At 35.6% G+C, this 23,875-nt stretch overlaps 1 protein-coding gene across 19 annotated transcripts in view; it reads right to left on the bottom strand.

Moving 5' to 3' along the window:
• Nucleotides 1–23,875, bottom strand: part of ROBO2 (roundabout guidance receptor 2) — a 1,206,434-nt gene that overhangs the window by 142,864 nt on the left and 1,039,695 nt on the right. For all 19 annotated transcript variants that reach the window (XM_070488704.1, XM_070488697.1, XM_070488701.1 and 16 more), the window contains exons 3-5: nucleotides 22,585–22,742; nucleotides 19,292–19,412; nucleotides 8,081–8,219 (exon numbers count right to left, since the gene is read on the bottom strand). In XM_070488704.1, coding sequence (XP_070344805.1) covers nucleotides 8,081–8,219; nucleotides 19,292–19,412; nucleotides 22,585–22,742 — 418 coding nt within the window. The remainder of the gene's footprint in view (nucleotides 1–8,080; nucleotides 8,220–19,291; nucleotides 19,413–22,584; nucleotides 22,743–23,875) is intronic.

The raw sequence follows: 23,875 nt of genomic DNA on the forward strand, positions 1-23,875 counted from the left end.
AATCTGAGAAGATATATGTAAAACATAAAAAGTAGTCATTGGTAATGGGCATATGGGTAATTTTACTTTTCCTATTTAGGCCCATCCATTTCAAATTTCTGGGGTTTTTTTCCTATAAAAAAGGTATTATCTTACTTTTCAAGTTGTTTTGAGTTGTTGCCATTTATGGAATCGTACCATTTCAGAATTTAAAGGAGACAAGAAGGTATCCATCCCAACTTACACCTTTTGCCGATGTGGACTCTGGTGCTCAGACATTTTACATATATTGTTGAAAATAACATGACGACTTCTGGCAGAGCTGGGAATTCTGGTTTACCTGGCAGCTCCACATCACAATTCAACTTAATAAGAATAACAACACAATTCAATCAGAAATATATCTTAAGGAAAACTCCTCGGGTGATTAAAAATTATCTAAGTGATTCTAATCACAAACTGTCTTATGAAGGCAAGGATTTGGGGTAAGGTAGTCAATTAAATAACTTTTCCTTTTATACACTTTGTTTATAGTCAAGATAAGAATCTAGGTATGAGAGAGAGCAACTCTAATGGTAAATATCCAGTATAGACGCCTGTGGGATACAGTGTGCTGTGGTGACTATCTCCTGGTAAGTCTTTGGCTTGTCCTACAGTTTGGGCTAAAGTAAAATGTTGCCCTAGTGTCGACTTCAGCCCAGCTGAACGCTCTAACATGCCACACTTTGATGGAAGAAGCACACCTGCTGTGGCTCCTAGTTGGCCAATACCCACATGCCAATGACAGGTGGCACTCAGGCAGATCCTTTTGCTCTGCAAACTGGCACCTGGTCTTGGCTCTGCTCACACACAATGCAAGAGCTGCCAATTAATGGACAGCAGAGCATCTCTGACTTCAAGGCATTTCATATTCCAAGTGTGCCCCAGCTTGTTAGTTGACCACAGGCCAGAGCCCAAATTGGATGCCAGTTCTTGCATTGTCTCTGAGCTGAGATTCTCAACAGATGGGCCAATGTGGTCACAGGACGAAGCCACTTACACTCCCCACCCTAGGTGGCAATTAGTTTGGTGATAACAGCAACTATCAGCACCTATTTGATGAAAACACAGAAAAAATACCATTTTGGCATCCTGCTGAAAGTTGCTAATTAATCCTGTTCGTAAACAAAATCTATATCTTCAGCTTCCAAGAAGGTAACCTTGACCTGGTCCAAGTGTAGATTTTCAAAACAGCAGGACATTTCATACGTGGCTTAAGAAATTGGTCTAAAAATTACCCTTAACAGTAATGCTATATAGTAGTCCTATAAAGTTATTCATAATATAGTTTTTCTAACTGATCATCTATAATTTTATCCAAAATACAAAATTTGTAAGTGACTCAAGTTCATCAACAATTAATAACCACCTAATTGTGGAGCCCATTAGTTGAAAGTACAGGTTTCATGTTCAACAGATTCTAACTCAAGTCCTAGTCCTAACACATATTAGTGCAGACTTAGAAAACTTAACTTCTTTAAGCTTCTGTTTCCACATACCTCAAATGGGAGTAACATTACACCGGAACACTGTCCTTTAAAACAATGGAATTAACGTAGGCAAAAAAACACTTAGAAGATTGCATGGCAAATAGGAAGTTCTCCAAAAATATTTGGGTTTATCGTTACATCATCTTCTTATAAAAGTGGTTTTCTTATTACTAGCAGACAAATGATACAGTAGAATGTGTAAAATTTGAAGGTCGCAACCCAGATGTCTTATTGCATTAGGAAGAGGGAACAATATCTGGACCATGCACAATCCCACAGAGGTAGAAAAATGCGTGACAACTTTTGGGTTTGGCAAACTGGCTGGCAAAATGTATAAATAAATCTATATGATTTAAAAGCAAAAGTGACATCTATAGTATTTTATATGTTTCTATGGAAATCAATTGGCTAAAGAAAGGAGAATGTGTAACTATTCTATAAGAATTAGAAATTTTAAATTTTTCAGCATTAACTATTTTTTTCCATGTATTTGTCTATATAACTAATAAATACCACCAATCAGTTGCATTTATAAAACTAGGGCACCTGTTATGTGCAGCCATTGTACAGTGTTTTGAATTAGTTATATCATTTTAATAACTCTTTGGGTTAGAATGGATGGCATAATTACTCACCCTGTACAAATGAGTCAAAGTATAGGTTAATCATTAGTCCCACAGCATCACTAGTCTATATTTTCAGGATGTAAAACACAGACTTTAAATAGCTTGTTCAAGGTCACACTCCTAGTTAGTGGTAGAGAAATCTGTCGAACATGATTTCCAGAACATGGGAGTATAACTAAACTGATAAACGATCAGTGTCAGAACAAGCCTAAAGTCTACCACCCCTGACAATGGCCTAAATATTCTTTATGCTGTTGGTAGCTGTATAAAAGAACCTGGAGTAATTGTCCATGAGGTTCTAATTTTTTCAGACAGAAATGGCTAAGACATCTCTATAGCTGAAAAATCACAGAATATTCATTTACACTTTTCTTTATATTTCTGAATCTTCAGTATCAATTCACTTTTCAGATGCCACGTACAATGTTTTATATACATGGCTTTTCTCCTCCTTTCAGTTTTTTTCCTCCTTTTTCAAAAACCATTTTAATTGACCAATCTTCACCAGCCAACCTAATCAGCGTGGTTATTTACCAGAAGCCCAAATTACTACATGTCCTTGAAGCTCACACTGTATGTGAAGAAGGCCGATCTTCTCAGCAGGATGGCTGAGCACCTGATCAGCATCTCTGCATCCCAGGAGCACATGCTCTAAACAATGGAGCTTCCGAACAATTAATATAAGAACATTGCCCAGGGCTAAGTGGAAAAAGCCACTTAGCGGAAAAATGCCACAAAAAAAGGGGAATTATAAGTGGTTCTATTCCATTCCTTTTCATAAGGAGTCACGTATTTATGTGAATCTCACATTTCATGGAACTAAGAACTCTAACAGTCTCTCTTAAAATAGACTTGCACTTTAGAAAAAGGAATTTGTCAGTAAGTTCAGAAAAACTGATGGATTTTGCACAATGTATCTTGAAATTCTTTTTCTCTAGTCTTTCTCCTATTTTTATGAAATATTCATGAATTATATCCTCTATGTGCAAGCCATCAACTGCATTTAGAATTCTCAGGCATACATAAGAATGTAAATGGCATATTTTATTTCTAATTTTCTCTGACAAGCTTTTATGAGCATTCCTTTCTCTACTCTAGATCCTTATTGAGGAAGTTAGTGTCACTTTAGAGTTAGTTTAGAAAATAAATAAAAATGGAATAAAAATTATCGTGGACTAACTAATGGTGATATACTGAAAATTATATGACTGATGAAGGATGTTAAATCTCCTATTTACAGTCCTTTAAAAGACTGCTAATAATTAACTGAAATACAAACTGTACAGACAAACTCAGATAAGAAATCACACTACTTCTTATCCAGATTCTGAGAAGGGCTATTTTTATTCTGCTCCCTAATATTAGATTGAACAGAACATTGTAGTGTTAGTATATTTCAATTTCATTTTTATTTCTTTGGTTATAAATTATAATATTCTGTTGCTTTTATATTAATACATGATGTTTTTCATAGAGCTTCAGAATATATATCTTTTTGGTATAACAAAAATATACAATAACCCCATGTTATGAAAGAACATAAGAGGAAGAATTGCCCTAGATATTATAAATACTGGCAACTTCGATCACACGAAGCACTTTGTGAAAAGATGTGTTGAGGGCATTTGATCATCAAAAGAGCACTAATTAGCAAAAAGTGCTAGGTTTGCCTGAGAAAAAAATGATGTAACACCCAAGGAAGAACTTAGGATTTCTTCAGTTTTAACTTTCTTCAATTTATTCAGTATGTAAATACTTTCCTACATCACTCAATCTGGTTAACATAAAATAAAAAGTAAAGAATCAATAACAGCATATTTACCTTGCCTAAAATGACTACTTTCTACAGACTATCAGTGAGCATTATAAATATACTAGGCACATAATAAATGTAGGTAAATCTAAAAGTGCGTTTTCTATAATTTAAATTATGCTTTAAAAACATGTGCTTTTGAAAAACAATCATTATGAACTATAAAACATCTTTCCCCTTATCTCCTCATTTTGTTCCCCCTACCCATTTTATTTTCATACTGGTTTGTAAAATTCTTGCCCTTAATAGATGAGTTAGTGTTGATTTATTTGAGCACATAGATATTGAGAACTGCTGGGAAAAAAAATATTGATACTTGAAAGTCACAAAAAAAGCAATGACTTTGTTTTTCTTCCTGCAATCTTCAATTGTGAAATAGTAGTATCTTCAGAAGTATCTGCAAGCAATTAACAATTGACAGTAGAATGTCTGAAATGAAGGCTCCTTCTTATTTTGTCCCTTTGTCATATGGAAAAAGTCCAAGTAAATAACTTTTCCCTGGTTGGGCAGCAGAGTTATTGTTAGACTTGGGAATTGCTACTTTTCCAACCTCACCAAAACATTCATCTAATCAAAAAATGTGTTTAACACAAGTCATCAAGTGTATGTTGTAATTTCATTAAAGACAGTTACTAAGAAAGGTCAGGAGTTTAAGGCTAAATCAGAGAGGCACACGGGTACTCAAAAAATATTTTCACAGTAAAGGAAAAAATACTGCCTTAATTCATCTCTGGTTACTGAAAGGTTGGCACAGATAGCTTCTTCGGCGTTTAAGGTTTAAATAGCTATCATTGCATTTCATAAATTTAAACTTGAATTGAAAAGGTTTTCTTGTCTCCAAAAGAAAAATAGTCACATATTACTTACATAGTAATTACAGGCTATGCAGCTGCCCTACAAAGCTTTACTATAAATGTGTTAAGCATGAACCACTACACAAACCTTATTCAAACTGCATTAAATGTTAAGCCAAAGAAATGTCATCCTCCACACCACTCCGCACAATTGCTTACACAAGAACAATGGCCATCTCCCTAGTCTGAGACCTAAATAATGTAATAGAATCAACGTTGTTGATTTAGGCTATGGTTGGCTAAAAGTCATCACTGTTATTTCTCACCAAGTAAAGAGGTCTCTTTCCCCCTCATTGTGCATAAATGAAGCTTATGCTAATGCAGACAAATCTAAGAATGAATAAGCTTTTTTGAAATACCACTGAAAGGTTGAGAATTCAAGAAAAAGTACATGGCTTCTATCATGATAAAAATAATGACCTCATTTTCTATATTGCACTGATCCCAGTTTTAAGCCTTTCTAACATACAATTTAAAGCTTACACAGCATTTCCATTTGCTTAATACTTTAAAAATATTAGGCTGGTCACACAAAGCCTTGTGGTAGTATCATGCTGGTAATAGGAGGAAAGAGGCCAAACCTATGAAAATCTTTTCAGGGAAGTTAGGGGAGGTAAGATTTCTTAAAATTTCCACCTTGTCTTTACGGGCCTTTATATCATACAATCTAAACATGTAGTTTTATGCTGTTGTTTGACTTGTATGTATTATTTGAACTTTGAAGCAAATGCATTTGGCAAGTTTTGGAGAATATTGTAGCGACTAAAGATGTCAGGTTTATGACCTAACCCCTAGAGCAATCTGGGAACAAATCAAACCGGGCTTAAGTTTTCTTTTACCTTAATTCAAAGACATAGACCCACTGAAAAGCAACACATGCTTACAACTTTCTATTTTTGATATTTTTATCAAATGGATATTGTTTAATGATTAAAAATGGCAGGATTACCAGGGATGTTATGTGCATATCATGTAACCCCTGATATCGTGTGACCAAAAGGGCACTCTCTGTGGCTTTCCTCTTAAAATCCCACAAACCAAGCCCTATCATGGGAAAACACTAGGCAAATCCAGGTTTGGGGAACATTCTTTAGGATACCTGGCCAGGATCCCTTAAAACTGTCAGTCACAAAAACAAGGAAAGACTGAGAACCTGTCGTAGACCAGAGGAGGACTGGGGAATATGACAACTACATGAAACACCCTATAATATCCAACCAAGTAAATGCCCTAGAGTGAACCCTGGAACAGGAGGAAGACATTAATGGAAAAACTGGTGAGACCAAAATAATGTATAAGCTTTAATTGTTATGTATCAGCATCCGCTCTTTAGGAGTGACAAATGTTTCATAGTAACGTAAGACGTTAACAATAGGGGAAACTGGGTATAGGATATACGGGAATTTTCTATACTATCTTTGTAACTTTTCTATAAATCCAAAATTATTCCAAAGTGAAAGTTGTTTTTTTTTAATGGACAAGGCTAATTACTTCTAATAATTGAAAATTAATCCTTGGCTACACTAGGCTAAATATTACCATACAATTTAGGCTAAATATTACCATATAATTAACTTCTTAATCTCCCATCAAAATGTTAAAATTATACATTAAATGCTGTGAAATTTAAGGGAAGTATTGACTATACATGGAGGATGGACACCAACGACTCAGTCCCAATCCCTCTTCTTGCTTTTGCACCTGCTTCTCCACTGAGAAGCCTTGAGGAGCCTCACATCCACAAACTTCTCCTGACAACAACATTCCTTTAAAACTAGAGGTCTGACACCAAAGTGACAAAAGAAACACAGAGGTGACTTTCCCTACTATTTAGGCTGAAAAATTAACCGAATTACAATTTTCACTTATCTTATTCCTCTAGATTGCAAAGAACCTCTCACTGACTATTTAAAATGTTTGGTCCATTTGAAACAACCGCTGTTGATGAAATGACTTTAGACAGCAGAGTATCATAAAGCTAGGAACATATAAAAGTGAGATTTTTGAGATGAATGTATAAATTCAAGAAAGTATTGATAGCGCTGCAGGCAAAATCACATAAAAGGCAATTGTCTTCTGGGGCCAGCCTGGTGGCATCGCAGTTAAATTCACATGCTCTGCTTTAGCAGCCCGGCGTTCACAGGCCTGGACCCCGGACGTGGACCTACGCACCACTTATCAAGCTATGCTGTCGCAGGCATCCCACATATAAAGTAGAGGAAGATGGGCACAGATGTTAATTGGGACAATCTTACTCAGCAAAAAGAGGAGGATTGGAATCAGATGTTAGCTCAGGCTAATCTTCCTCAAAAAAAAAAAAAAGGCAATTGACTTCTGTGAAAGCATATTCAATTTAAGTCAGTTGAACGAAACTTAATTTCTTTTCAGGAAAAAAAAATTAGACAATAAGCAGGATGTGAAATTTTACACAGATGATGACTGTAGTAGGTGTGATGGCTGCAGTTTCAGAAGGTAGGACTAAGGCAAAACAAATCTGAAAGCTAGACTTGCTCATTATATTGAAAAAAACACTTGAATGATTTATTTGATCATAAAGGGCAAGTTCTTGGGAAGTTTCAGACAACAAAAATGTTGTTTATTTTTATAAAAGACAACAAGCATTTTTGGACTTGCCTGAGAGAGTTGAGAGATTAGGTTTTGGGGTTTGGTGATAGGATGAATAAAAAAGAGATGGAGAAGAAGGACTCCATGAAGATACAGCAAGTGAGAAAGTGACAGGAGGTCCCTACATGAGAAATTCCCTATGCGGACACTGATGACAACTACTTGCTGCCTTAGTATTGTGTTGAGCAAGATCTCCCCTTTACTCTAGACTTTGAAATCAGCTACACTCAGCAGCCTTTTGTTAGTGGTTTTCTGGGCAATAACGGAGAGCAGACAATATCCAGCGTGGAGTGAAGCATCATGGCGACAGAGCAGTAGTAGAAAGAGGTAATTGGGGAGAGTAGTCAAGAGTTCGGCAGGAACAGAATGCCAAATTTAGAAGGGGCCATGAGAAAGAAAGCATATTTGATATTTGGGGATATTGGATGGAGTGGAGCATCAGGCATTTATGTGAAAATTCAATGAAAGAATGGCATCAAAAGTCTGGGGGATTTCAGTATATAGAACAGTAAATATGTGGCTTGTGTATGCAAAAATCATACGTGCGAAAATAATACACTAAGATATGAGTGTTTGGTGGTGCAATTGATGGTCTTTTTCTTTTCTAATTACTCAATGGTTGCTAACAATTTCCCATCCATATGATGTTCTTACCTTCCTCTTGGCAAGTCTGCATCATCTTTTTTCCACCGCACGGTTGGTTGGGGATCTCCCTGGACCTGACAACGAAATTCTACAGCGTCTTCCTCCAGCACCACCTGGTTAATTGGCCTCCTGAGAAATGTGGGTCGTTCTTAGGGAAAAAAAACAAAAAGCAATAAAATGAAATGAATGTTGTACATGATTTAAGGACATTACAGAAAAAGCATAGGAAATAAGTGGTTTATTTCTGGTACATAGGTACCTAACTCTGTATCTCAATGATGTCTTGATAAGGCCTTATGAATTCAATACAACTGAATAAAATAAAGTATCCAGGAACACAGAAAGTGCTACAGTTTTTATATAAAACCATACAACCTTTTGGAAAGAAACATATTAAATTGATTCTTCAGTGAATTCCAGAGCTAAATCGCGTGGACCCTGTAATAAAAAATCTGAAAACTGAATTCCACAGAAACAAGGAAAGAGATAAAAATGATCAATTTTTTACAATGGCTCAGAGTGGGAAAACCAAAAGTTGAAACTGATGGAAAATTTCAAAAAGGAAACAAATACTAATATTCCATCAAGAATGCTAGAAAAAAACAAAAAAAATTATGGTCTCACACATAAGAGTTATCTAAGTTTTTCCACTTAGGCTACCATTTGACAAGGACCCAAAACTTCCACGTACGTTTTCACTTCACGTTTGGAAAACTGTCTACCTGATTTTTTTTTTAAATAAAAAATACTGACATTATTAATCATTGTAAATTATTTACTGTCATACATAATTTTCTAGGGCCACTTCCAACTATGTTCTCCTAAGTGTTCCAGATATCTGCCCATTTTTTCTTTACTTAACTTGTACATTTCTTTATTTCTCTACTATTCTGTTTTAGTGTTTCCATCCCTTATTCTTTTGTGGTTAATTTGTACCTAGCACTGCTAATCTGCATTCTAGCACTCCTCTACATAAAGCTAGGGAAAAATAAATCTCTGTCTATAAGAATTTTACCATCCATGAGAAATATAAAACAAGAAGTTCTACATATCTCTAAACACTTCAATTCCCTGTCTAGGTTTTTCCTTTTTTGATAATGATCTGATACAGGAAAAATCACGGTTTAAATTTTTATTAGCACATGTCTCCAAATCACAGGCAAGTCCAACATTGCTACTTATTGATGTAGAAAGGGAAGTCAAGGAAAAGAAAGATGAAATCCATAGGGAGTTGACACTATTTATCTGGCCATATGGCTCTATTTAATCACTCAGGACTTTAGTTTCAAACCCAACCTAAACATGTGAATACAGTGGTACAAAAACTGAAATATATTTAGCAAGAAACCTTTAAGGGAAATAAACCACTTCAAATAACATATGTTAAGAGTATAGAATGGAAGTATATGATTTTATTAACTAAATAAAGATCTATATTTATAAAGCAAACGCATAAGTTGCAAGAGCCATATTTTACTGCAATAAAGCCAACAGTCACTGGTATTCAGAAGGAAGACAACTGAATCTCTTCACAGTGAGTTTGACAGTAGGGATCAAAATTTTCTTTAAAACACAGACCTGCATGTGCTCAAGTGTCTGTACTCTGAGACCCCAAAATTCCAAGCCATAAAACACGGCGAACAGAACTTTACCATGGAGTGTTATTTAATGCCGAAATCAGAAATAATCTATGAAAATCTATTTGAAAAAAGGTCGCTTCTAAAGATTTTAGGTTGTCAGAATCAATGAGCAGCTACGTGTGCCCCCTTGAAAACAGAACAAATCTTCATGTTGGATGGAATGATTGGGTGTTATCCTTTTGAAAGCTGAACACCATGTGCTCTAAACTACTATTTTGGTGCCGGCATAGTTGACAGTTAGCTTTTGTTTGTAGCAGTAAATAGGCAACAGGATCAGTATTTCTTTATGAGTGCTCGAAGTGTTAATGGTAAAAATGAGTCATTAGCATAGAAAGTGGGACTGACTTTTTCTTTGCTATCACTTGGGGATGTTCATCCAATTCATCTAAAAGCTGCAATAACTCAGTGTTAAAAGAGAGCTAAGTCATCGTTGATATCACTTGACATTGAGAAATGATGTGTCAGGAGACCCTTCCTGCCCTCTCTGATTTTAATGGAGGTATCGTACTATGACCTGGCATATGGATGAGTGAGCTGAAAGAAGTCTTTCCCTCCTCCACTCCTTCATTCAGTGCATGTTAATACAGCTTCCTCTATACCAGGCTTCCAGCTTGGTAGCTGGTGAACAGCCAGCAACTTAGTTTCTTCAGAAAAGTGGTGAGAGTTGAAGCTAGTCAGAGAGTGAGTGGCAAGAACATGAAGGGCCTTGAATGCCATGTCAAGGACAGTGAGCTCTGCCCTGAGAGTGACAGAGAGTGGTTGAAGGATTTTAAGTAAGGAAGCAACATTTTTAATAAGCATAGGAAAAAGATCGTGTTGGCAGATCTGTGAAAGATGAATTAGAAGAGAAACATGAAGTAGTAAATTAGGTCAAACGGTTATTGTAAGAAATTATTTCAGCTTAGACTGACCCAGCGGTTCTGGGGATATGGAAGAGGGGACAGAATGAAGTGATATCACAACTGAGTGACCAATCAGAAGTGAATGGTGAAGAAGAAAAGTCTAGAAAGTTTCTCAAGTTCCCATTTAGCAAATGGGAACAGATTGATAGGTAAAGTATGGATATGGTTTGTGTGTGTGTGTGTGTGTGTGTTGCTCCTTTCATCACAGAAATGGTAAATATGAGAAAAATAAACCCCTTATGCTTAATCCATTATTATCAGATTTCTGTTACTTGAAGTCAAATTCATCTTAATTAATAAGAAAAAGGGGGCTACTTTTAAAATAGAGGGGAAAAGAAAAATAAATATGATCATATCAGATAGAGAAAACCTCTTAGATTTAAAAAAAAATCTAAATAAAGAAGGAATCAAAAGAAACTTCCTAAGCATGATGAAGATATTTATCAGAAATTAAATGCAAAAATTATTTTAAAAGGTAACAGACTAAACGCATGCCGATTACAATCAAGAACAAGATGGACATGCCAATATTAGTAGTCAATAAGAAAAAGAAGGAAAGTGTGAGGATTGGGGAAGAGCCAAAATAATCATTTCTTGTAAACACTCTGCAATACAAACAATACAGAACAATAACTTTGATAATTGATAACTGCAACAAAAAATAAGAACTACATAGGATAGTTATAGTAATGTTGGCAGTATTGAAAAATTGAGGATTTTAGGATAAATTGTGACAAATTCATACACACTGAAAAACTACTAAGTCAGTGGAATGTTCAAGATATCTATCTACCATGGAAAATTTTTATGGCATGATGCTGACCATAGAATAAGTTACATAGCAGTATGTGAGACTAGTTCCATTAAAACACACATGAAAATTTTCAGGCAAAGTTTTTGTATGCTTCCTTTAACATGCTACCAGTCACAAAATCCCAACATCTGAGTATAATTCATGAGAAAGGTAAACTTTACGTTAGACTTGTCACAAAAGTAAAGTTGTCTTTTCATTTAGGGGACACCGACAGAAAATCCATGAGGATTTTGTGTTTATTGTACGTGTTCTAAGCCCCATTGTTTCTCACGGAGAGAAATGGAAGCACCTGATTTATAATTTCAAGAAGAAACAACATATAGGACCCCCTGCTGCTGTTCTGATGAACTCAACAGGGATGGAGAACTTTGAAATGGACCTCCTCTATTCCCTTCTGCCCTCAAGCAGAGTCGAGTAGCTTAGCAACTGGACAACCACAGGAGAGTATGTGGTATAGAATTTTTCGAAGCCTAATACTGGCTCATGGTGGAAAATGTAATTCAACTGATAGAAAAATAATGGGTGATGCAAAGAACAAGCTAGGTCAAAGTCATTTGCATATACATGACACATTAAGACGGGTTTTATACCTGAGTATCTTAGGTTGTGCCTTCCAACAAACTAACACCAAAATTTACTAATACATTGAAGTTTGGTCACAACTTTTATAGTATTATTCTAAGAATTTCCATAACACTCATTCCAGCAATTATCTCTAAATTGTATTATTCATTATTCCAATTGTTTTCTAATTATACTAAGCTCACCTTCTACTTTGCAATTATAACTGCCTACAAAAAATAATACATTAAAAACTGCATGTTTGCCTAATGTTTAGTTAAGTGGAAAAGAATTTTTTCTAAGGGTTGTTTTCCAGTTCTCTTAGCTAGAATTTATTTCCAGAAAATCTGAGAATCAGAAACATGAGTATTAAAGACTAAGAACGTTAGGGGCCAGCCTGGTGGCACAGCAGTTAAGTTCGCACGTTCTGCTTCAGTGGCCCAGGGTTCGCTGGTTTGGATCACCGGTGCAGACCTATGCACTGCTTGTCAAGCCATGCTGTGACAGATGCCCTCCATATAAAGTAACGGATGTTAGCTCAGGGCCAATCTACCTCAGCAAAAAGAGGAGGATTGGCAACAGATGTTAGCTCAGGGCTAATCGTCCTCAAAATAAATAAATAAATAAATAAATAAATAAATAAATAAATATAAAATAAAGACTAAAGACATTATACAGGGAGAAAACATATTGGAGTCTACTGTTATCACAAGCCAAATAGAAAGCTGAACCCCTTTCAGACACAAATTACAAAAATTACAAGGACATGTCTTGAGGTACCATTTTGTGTCAAAATCATCTGCAGAGAAATGTAAAGTTAGAAGTATTAGAAAGTAAGTTGATAAGAGAATCAGCCAGTAAGTTGGTAAGTGATGACATTCAATACCCATTAGTGCCCCCTGGAGTCTGTACCCCATGAAGCTCTGCACAATTAAAGTAAACATATATGAAACATCTTGAATTACTGAATAACCAGCAAACTGAATTTTAAGGCATGTCAAAAATAGGTCACTGATTTTTCCATGTTATCTCCTTATGTCTGATCACATAGTGAAAAACAGGAGAAGAAATCTCAAGGGCTATTTGCTGACTGCTTATCAGTTAGTTAGAGTCCCTCTGAATGGCCTGATCTCTAATTATATAGCCATGAAGTGATCAGAGGCAACGTCTTTGTCAATGCAATTAACATTTTTTAATGTGAGATTAAGTGGATTTGAATCACCTTTATAACTTTCTTACAAGGTTAATCTCTCTTGAGACAGCGGTGTTGTTTGGCCGTGTGGTACTATTTAAGTACAGCTCTCAAGTAGTCAAGTCAAGTTAATTCCAAACTGGCATTCTGGAAAATCCAACTTTGTATGCTGCTGTAATAAAATCAAATGCCGAGTCTCACTGTAGTTATGTCAATAATATTCAGACCGCAAAATAGTCAATTTAACACAAAATACCATAAATCTGAAATGAGGTTGCATAATATCTCCTGAGTTTCTTCAAATTATCTCTGAAGTTTTTTCATCCTACAGTGAAGGACATTAAGTGCCCAGTGGACAAATTTCTCTTTTCAACTGTGTTCAGTCTTTGAATATGGCTGTAAAATTGGCAATGGCTGTGGTTTGACAGCTATTACTAAGACAACCTTAACAATTTTTAAATAAAATTTGCTTGACATTATAAAAGTAGTGTTATGGCAGTAATTACATAGGTAGAGTCCTTTAAGTCCCATAAGACCAAAGCTGTGCCATAAAAGGACATTAGAACTAACCACTGCTTGTAAACCTTATCTAACTTCAGCTGACCCAGAAGGACCTGCCACCCTATGGTGTCTATTAAATGGGAAGTCAGATGGCTAGCCGTGGTATGTCTCCTTTTATTTAACTGGGCATGTATGAGGGGACAGGGATTATGATAGCCATTGAATGTGAATTATTGTGCCCTCCTAAAACAGACTGAATGATAATGATCAGTCTGTCTGAATGTGATTAAATAAATCCTGACTGCATTAATTTCTTTTCTTGCCAAGAATTTTCTTTGTCTGAGAGAAATCATCCTGTGAAGCAAAGAAAAACAAAGGTAAAGGTTCTCAGAGGGAAAAAATGCCTCTCTCACCATGTTTTAGAGGCAAAGTTTCATGTTATTGCTGATAACATGACATGAGAGTCCAGCCAAGAGCAGGCCCCTGTCTACTCATCTCACGACTATATTTAAACACTTAAACAGGGCTTGACACGTGCTAGGTGCTCAAGAGATATTTCTTAGAGGCGTGAATAAATAAAAAATATTTTGCTGTTTTAAAGTTTGCAAGTAACTATTATCTAAAAGAATTATATTGCTCCCAACAATCATCTTGATTTTAATAACACCTTATGTTTTGAATTCTTAAATGAAGGCCCCAGGTTATCAATAAAACTTCAATGTTTCCTAAGGTTTGGTTCTGAGATATCTTCCCTCATAGATTTGTCTCTGGGTATCTCAAGTATACTCAGGCCGTCAACTATTATCTCTCATCCAATAACTGAAAATCGATATCACCAGTCCCAACCTCTGTTCTCATCCCCAATAAAATGGCTAGTTCCCAATCAGATTATCCTAGCAGGAAAGCCATCAGTAGACACAGAGTATTCAATGTCTTTTTAGTGAATAGCAATCAAATATGAATGAACAACAACAGATCACTGGCCATTTGAAGGAAGCCTCCAAGGTAGCAGACAGAATGATTCAGCTGAGAGGTGGGAAAGGAACTCAGAAGAAATAAAAGCAGGGAAGCAGCACAAGAAAATTTTATTAAAAAAACTGTTACTAAAATTCTGAGATATAAGAGAAGTTAAAACAGCCATGAAACAAGAACAGGATGCTTTAAATAAGGAAGAATTAGAGAAAAGAAAGACCTAGGAGGTTTAACATCTAATTAATGAAAATATGTTCGACAGAGAATAGAAAAAATAAAGAGGATATTTCATTGACTTGTTTGGATAGAAGTTTTTTGATTGAGATTGCTCACCAAGTGTCCTGCCAATAAAATTAAAAACTGCTGAATCAACACATAGTATTGAAACGTTTCAGAACACTGGGATAAAGAGACAGTACAAAAAGTCTGGAAAGAGAAAAAAGAAAGAAAATTGATCGCATAGGGATCAGAATCACAGTAGACTTATCAAAAGCAACAGCGGAAGCTCAATGATATTGGAGTGGTGACTTTAATATTTTGAGCAAAAATATTTTTTACCAGTAGAATTCTATAATCACTTAAAGTATCGATTAAGTTTTGGATAGAATAAAGGCATTTTGGTCTAGAAGATAAAATAAAGAAATGTGCTCTAGGTTCTAGTCAAGCAGAAAGCAAGAGAGAAACTCTCTTCTGAACAGAGGAGTGAACCAAGAAAAGAACAAAAAGAGGATGCAGGAAACAGGGAATCCAGCATTAGAGAAAAGGGAAGATAAATATCAGGATGAAGCTTCTGGAACAGACCTAAACAGCATCCCAGCCCAGTCTGGGCAGGAGCTCTGAGGCGTCCAGGAAACCTGTAGTGAGGGTAGACTTGACAGCTAAATAGAATTTAGAGGATTTCAAACCTTCTGTTAGAGATTTCAAGAGAATTCATGACAGGTGTAGACAAACATAGGTAAAAGGGAAAATGGGCTTATTATTAATTCAAGGAAGAAAAAGTACAGTGCCCGAAAAGAAATGCCGTCATACTAATTAAGATTTACATGGTTATAATAACTCAAATTCTGAATATTAATATAACCAATGTTTTTAAAGTCTATATACTGGAAGGATTAAAAAAAAAGGGGGGGAAATGAAAGAAGGTAAGAAAGAGAATATAAGTGGGCCAAATCATCATCTTTCAAAATAGGAAGTCAAAATAGTGTATAAAACTGCAGAGGAAGCATATATTTAGAAATATGAAAATAAATCCCAGAAGAAAAAGATGAAACAGGCTTGCAGGAATGCTCAAAGATGAGGAATGCGTATGTGTGTGTGTGTTTGGTGTACGTGTGTGTGTTGGGAGAAGGAGTGGAGGCAAGATATTTCTGATTTCATTGTAAGTTTTGTAATGTATATCAGAAATGTAACATATAAAATCTTTTTTCAAGTATTACTTTGATAAACATTTAAAAATCATTTGGAAAAAAATTCATGTTATTTTTTATTTTTTAATGACTGTTAAATTTTGAATAACAGATATTCCAAATCTACCCATGATTAGAAATTTCATTATGTAATTCGACTCTAGTTTCTCTGTCTTCAGGATCTTTAGAACTTGACGAACTTATGCGAAGTGCTGGGGAGTATTCTTTATGAAGGCATCTAGGCTGTGCCATAGATTTCAATGTCCATTTACACTATGATATTTATTTCTAATTTTTAGATTTGGTACTGCTCACTTAACTAGGATGTTACTTTATGGCCAGCAAATATTAAAGAAAAACAAACAAAATAAATGATTCATGGGATATGGTAGAGTAACATTTTGAACATTAAGTTACGCTGATCATGTCTTTGTCTAACGGGCAGATTTTTAAAATATAAGTTGCAATTTTCAAACTAAAAAACTTCGAAGTCCAAACTCACTTACTACAGACTCAAAACACTTGCAGATGGCTACTGTGTTGGCCAAGACCCTTTATTCCTTTCACTGTTTTTCTTGCCATTTATAAGTGAATTATATTTTTAACAATTAAATATCATCAGTCGCTTTTTCTATATAATGCATCTTATAGTAAAGATTGAGTTGAAAAGGGCATTTAAAAACTTTCTGTAGCTATAGAGTGGCTATAGTAGGCAGATTTTTTTAAAGCAGAATAGCTGCTACATGAAAATAAAATTGAAGAGGGAAGAAGGGTAAAGATACAACCGGTTTTACTTTTATAAACCTTAGGTCAGGAATGATAATACCTAACAATGATCAAGTATAAGGAGGGTTATTAGAAAACATCTACTGGATGCAAGCCAGCAAAATAAAATAAAGAAGGCTTCATTATACATAGCATACTTGTTATTTTATTTTCCCTAAGAATTGGGGAAACAAGGTACAGAAGGGATATCTTTCATGAAATACTTGTCACATCCTTGATTTTGACCATTACTACTGTTTTTAAGTTTTATTTCTGGGTTTGGATGTTGTTTTCTTATCAATAATGGAATTTCAGTTTTTCCCTCAACTTAATATTGTATTTATAACCCCCTAGGTCAGTTCTGACTAGTTTACACCATCAGATAAACGTTTCTCAGCTTCCTAAATCAATTCTTCCAGAGGAACTGCCTCTAGACAAATTCAATCTCTTTGGTTTATAGCTATTTTCAAAATAATTTAGAAGTTCCCCTGTAACTCCTGACATGTTTAGGGATCTCCTCTGGTTCCTCTCATGTCTTTAGGAAAAGTAGGGTAAATATTTCTTAACACAGTCACATTTTGGTAGGTCTAATTGCCGAGTAATGACGTTAAACCCTTTCAATTTCCTTCTGAAGGCAGTATATACTGCTGTAATCCAACATTTTTCTGTTCCAAAGCTTGAGGCAGTTACAGAAAAAAAGCGATGAGTGTTCCTTTAAATAGAGTAGATGTACTTGTGGGTTTTCACTGTTAATGTTCAGTGACCACTAATTTCATATCCTACCAGCAAAACTGTATTTTATTCATTACAGAGTGAAGCACATTCTGAGACTCTTAAAGATGACTGCATGAAATTTAAGGGCAAACTGATACTTGTCTGATCTCTGCACGACAGAAATTCACGTGCATATTGTGAACAATGTTATTTTTACTATTCAATTTCTTTAATGAATTATGGGATTTCTCTTGGACTTCAAGCTGCTTAGTATCCGCAAGGAGTATTACCAGAGATTACTCGGTACTCAGAGTGATTGAAAAGAGAGGTCTGCTCTCTGCTTCATATTCATAAAGGACACCTTAATGCCCTAAATGTAATAGAAATCAAAATATGGCTCTTTCTGCATTGTGGCATCCCAATACATCATGGGATGGCACACCCCAAACTGCAAAAGAAGTTTCTTTAAGGATGTATGCAGGATTTGGGCACTACCCTCAGGCATGTTCTGGAGTAGTGACCAGAAATAGGATCCTATCATATCATGCATGGAACCAGAAGATTATTTTACTGGCACAAAAGAAGTAATTTAAAAATCACAATTATCTCTTGTACTTAAAAAAAATCACATAATATCTGCAACAGTGAAATCTTTTATTAAGATATAGTTATCTCCTATATATATGTAGATGGATATACACACACATATATTAATTATTACTCTAAAGTCAATATACTGGAAGGATTGGAGAAAAAGGGAAAATGAAAGTATGAAGGTAAGGAAGAGGATACAAGTGGGCCAAATCATCATCTTCCCAAATAAGGAGTCAAAATAGTGCATAAAATTGAATGAATGTGTGTATATATGTGTGTGCTTGTGCGTGTGCATCTGTGTGTGTGTGTGTATATGTATATCTATCTCCACACAGAGACTTGAATGGGACTTCAATATCTTCTAAAAGAATGTTTCATTTTCCAGTATCTTTAGGATCCCTGTTTTCCCCAGTTTTCTGTCATTTTATTTCTCTCAATTTTCCACAGCGGTCCTGTAGTACATTCCTTACTTCTGTCACTTCGCCATCTTTATTATCCCCAGTTTTCTCCTTCCTCACACTTTCTCCTCTCTTTCTGTGATACAGAGCTAATCATTGATCTAATCAATGGAATTACTCCAGCTAAAGAGCCCTTTCGTTCCTAAAGTTGAAGAAATATGAATATTATAACAAAATGGTTTATTTATTTTTTCTAATTTTGTTTGTGTGGGTGTATAGCCAGCTAAGTAGGCTTTTTATCGTGAACTAAAACTGCAAATATCTCAATTTGAAATTTTTTAAAGTAGAAAGCAAGTGAAATGTCTTTGCACTGCAGTCTCTAATTTTTTAAAAACTTAATTTGTGTCTTGCACATAATAGATACTTCATAAATGCAGCACAGTGGAATGAATGATAAGCTTCGGACACGTAATATCTCAAATAGATTTTGAGAAAGAGTAATTTTTTACATTCTGATGACAGGCAAAATGCTATAAATTTATGAATAAAGTATGTGAATTAATGTTTCAAAGTTTTATTTTTCTTTACATTGAAGATTTCACCTGAAAGATGGAAACAAGACAATTCTAGGACGTCATTGCTCACCACAAGTCATAAGTAACTATCCCAGAGTGCCCTGGTGTTTAGTATTAACAAGTATATTTAAAAGCAAAGTATAGGTAGATATAAATAGCAATCTATAATTCAAAAGAGAGTTTTACCGAAGACAGTCAGCTCTGCTGGATCGCTGTCCCTTTCTCCCACCATGTTGGTACCCACACAAGTGTACATCCCTGCGTCACTTTTCCTAGTATTCGAGATCATCAGTTTCCCACCACGGATCTGTGAAAATTAAAAAAAGAAAAGAAACGGGAAAGTAAAGGTCACTAAGAAATAATAAAAAATTTTTAAGCACATTTTTTTCCTAAAGGAAATAGCCGATTGTCGAAGACACAAAATTCTCCCTCCATTGTTTTTCTGCATGTGTCCTTTCTTCTCTTAAATTCTCCCTCCATCCTCAATATAAGCCTCCATACTTCCTTTCTAGAGAATGCTCTTTAAGACAGTCGTCCTCTCTCTCCTGGCCCTATTTTGAGTCCTGAGACTGCCCCCATTAAATCCCAGTGGTCGGTCTTCACTCTGACATTCTGTTGAATGAATTGTCATTGACATTTGTCATCAGAAAGGAGCAGGAGATATCTTCTTTGGATAACATAATGAAACCCAAGTGACACAGAGGGATTCCACAAGAGTTTATTGAGTACCTCCATGGGTTGCGCAATGTTCTGCACACTTGAGATTCAATAAAAATCTAAGCCTGTGTGGAGCTTACATTTCAATTGTTAATATGAATTATCTTTCTCTTAACTTAATTGTGTTTATGAGATAATTTTTTAAGAGGAGGGCAGGTTGGATAAAAACAAATAAAATTTTTAAATGATGAGTATGGGTTGGTACAAATTATTGACTTCTATTAGATGATCCCTAAATGTTTCTTGAATTAGAAGCATTTATTGACTGAATAAACAAACATAATAATTGTTAAAGAGAAGATTAAAGCAGAATTAAGTTTTCAGTAAGTGTATCATCAACTCACAGATTTTTTTCCATTTTTTTGTGTTTATCTAATTCAACAATCTTAACTTCACAATGATTGAGTGTTAAGAGATATGAATATGCTTTTTCTTTTGTTAGTTTTTAATTTCATAGGCAAGCAAAACTCATATAGGTATGTTCTCATGAGAGATATTTCAGGCTCTAAAACTTGTCATGCCACAGAAAGAGATTTTCAACTTTTTTTTTACCTGGGAAGAAAAGACCATCAACCTGTTCTCAATTAGAGGCAGTAAAGCATGATGGATGGTAGGTTATAAAAATGCCCACAGAGGCCTTTTCTCCTTCCTTTGAAGTTGAGTTTGGCAATACGAGTTGATTTAACCAATGAAACTAAAGCAACATTTCACCAGAAGAAAGGTGCTTACACATAGGGACTTGTCTTCTCTTGTTACTGTTGGAACCCTGAGACCACCATGGGAACCAGCCTGAGCTAGCCTGCTGAAAAATTAGAGGCCATGAGGGGAAGAACCAAGATGCCGGGCTGAGAGCCAGTCAATTGCCAGACATGTGAGTAAGGTTATCCTAGATCATCCAGCTGCCAGCACACCCTTAAATAAGGCACAGAAGTATGAGATAGTCTAGTAAAGTTACCAAGCTGGCCCAGAGCAAAGAACTGTTAGTGGTTATCATATAAATTCTATATTATATAAAATAGTTATAAGTCACTGTATTTGGGGGCAGTTTGTTACAAAGCAAAAACTAAATGATACAAACGTGAAGTAGAAACCCTTGAACATTGATTTTGCTCTATCACCAAGAGCATATTTGCATAAGTTTGGTACCCAAGCACAGACCATTGGAAACCAAATTCTCCTTGGAAATGTAGATTTTCACAGTTCAAGCTGGAATCATATAAATATATGTTGTGATGTCTTACATGGCCTATCCGGTTCTGTGTTGTGATGTAGTCACAATGTACACATAAGAAAAAATCCTCATTACAAGATATTTTTAAAGATAACAAAAACCCAGACTATATGGACTTTCAATAGAAATGACACATATGTTGAGTTAAATGAGACATTATTACAAATAAAATTTACTCACTCTCAATTACTGTGCCTAATATATAAATTATACTAAGAATAATGTCAGAAGGTTGAAGCATTATCTACTATTTCAGTGGACTGGTTCCCACTTACAAACTTCACATACGATAAATAAATGAAAAGCAATAGGATATATTGGAGTTTATGAAGAAGCTATTTGGCTTAAAACTAATTAGGTCTGACCCTGTTTCTCCAAAAGGGCCTGGCGTGGCCTGTTGAGCATGCATTGTACATCTGCTTTAAATATTTACTATGCCCAAAGACAACACTGATGCCCTTAAAGTGAGGGATGAAACTTCCTTCATATCGGGATTTCCTTTAGGATAAGCATCTCTCCCTAAACCAAGGATTAATTACTGACCTGCTGTGCTCACTTCGTGACCACTCACCTTGTGACCACTCACCTTGTGACCACCGACCTGCTGTGTTCACTGATCTGCTGTCCCAGGAAAGCAATCTTGTGACTATTGTAAAAGGGACATTCCTATCATATGTGATGTATGCTCTTTGTTCAAAAATGGTACATAACCACTCTGTTCACCCCACTTCTTTGGTGCCCTTCCTTGCTTGGGGAAGGAAGGCCCCAGACTAGTCCCCAGATCCGGCTTATAATAAATTCACCCCCATTTTGATTTACAGATTGACTATAGATTATTTGCATCAATATATGCAAATACTGAGTGGTTCCTCTGAAAAAATAAAATAATTGCATGCCATTCCCCTTCTCTACCTCTTTGCCATTTTCTGGATATTTCATTTGAATATTAATCAACTGATGGACCAGATCATCAATTTCCCCTGAAAACAGACTATTTTTCTCCAAGAGCTGAACTGCAGAACCAGCCAGTCATTTTTCCTTTGATTTTACTTTATATCTCTTAAACTTTTAAATGAATTCATGTATAAAATGCTTGAAGTACTCATCACCTCAAATTATCTCTTCTTAGGATTTTGAAAATAGAGCAAAAAGAAGTGTTGTCGTTAACATGGTTTGTGGCCACCATTTACACTTTAACGCTCACATACTGCATGATCAATAGAAGCATTTGGAGATCTTAAAAAGAGCTAAGACATCAACACCGTACTGCAAAGATATATTTACATATCCAGATTAGTGTAATTATTAATATATCGTGGACGCTTGATTTATATAATTTTTGTCTCTTTGAAGCCTCATTCCAAAGTTTTTGTGATGGGTTATCCTTTTTCCGTCCTTACAGTACAATGTAAATGGTAATTAGCATTCAAATACAGTTCTACAATTTCATTAACAATAAGTAAAATAATAAAATACATGCTTTTTAAGATGATATTTAATCTGTCTAGGCATTCATTTTAATTTAACTCACACTTATTCTTTCTTCTTTGTCATCAATTCGAACTTTGTCTTTTTTCCAGTAGATGGTGGGTTCTGGGTGTCCCCGGGGAGGCTGGCATTCCAGGATTGCAGGCTCTCCAGCTGCCACAACAACATCTGTGGGGTTTTGCCGGAAGTCATCTCGTAACACTGAAAAAAAACAATTGTCATAAAAGAAAACTTAATGATGGTTAACATTAGCTTTCTCTTGCAAAAGGTAACTTCAAATCTTACTTTGTTCTAATAAAATTTCCCGGATATTTATTGAGAGCATAGCCATGCCCACCTTAAAATATTGTAGAACCAACCTAAATGCTCCTCAACAGAGAAATGCCTGACTATATAATCACACACCTTTGCTATAGAATCTGATTTAAAAACTGAGATAAGTGTAAGGAAAATAAGATGAGAAATATTCCTGACATAGTTTTAAGATTTAATAAAAACTCAAGGTACAAAACTTTTTTATGTAGTACGATCCTATTTTCTATAAAGCAAAACGGGCCAGCCACTTTGGCAGCCTGGGTTCTTGGGTTAGGATCCTGGGCTCGGACCTACACCACTGGTCAGTTATGCTGTGGTGGCAACCCACATATAAAGTGGGGGAAGATTGACACAGATGTTAGCTCAGGGCTAATCTTCCTCAAGAAAAGAAAAAAGCATATATATATATGCTTTTATATATATATTTATATATATATATATAAATACATTAAAATAAATTGTCAAGTTATGCTTAAAACCCTGAAACAAGTCATGTGCCTGTGGTCTATGAACATGTATGTGTGTTAGTCTGGGAGGGGGAGTGGGGTGAGAACTCTTTGAGAAAACTCTTTCTTATGACATGAATATGGACAAGATCCACACTGTTTTCATTACATTTCAGAAGATCGACTCATTGTTCACTCTTGCAACGCACTAGCACCCACATAGACAGGGCTACATTTTCATTCTCTCTGCATCTCCACCTGCCAAGCGACATCTGGGCAGCGTGACATTGGGAGCAGAGATATCCCTTATAGCAGTTTTGCCAGTCTGAATTTCCCCTCCTTTCATTAGGAGAACAGCAGGTTGGATCTCCATTGTAACCTCCGAAAATCTGGCATGCCTGGCTCTCCAAATGTTACCTATCTATCTGTGTGTGCTTTTCTTCCACTGGCAAGATGAGAAGCCTGGAGAACTGACTCAACCCTATCAGATTGCAGAACGCTGGATTTGTTTAGCAAATAAGGACTATGTCTATTTTAGGGTAAACATTCAAAAAAGTAGTTTAGATCAACTAA

Source organism: Equus asinus, chromosome 18, assembly GCF_041296235.1.
Source record: "Equus asinus isolate D_3611 breed Donkey chromosome 18, EquAss-T2T_v2, whole genome shotgun sequence".
In the NCBI taxonomy this organism is placed as follows: domain Eukaryota; kingdom Metazoa; phylum Chordata; class Mammalia; order Perissodactyla; family Equidae; genus Equus; species Equus asinus.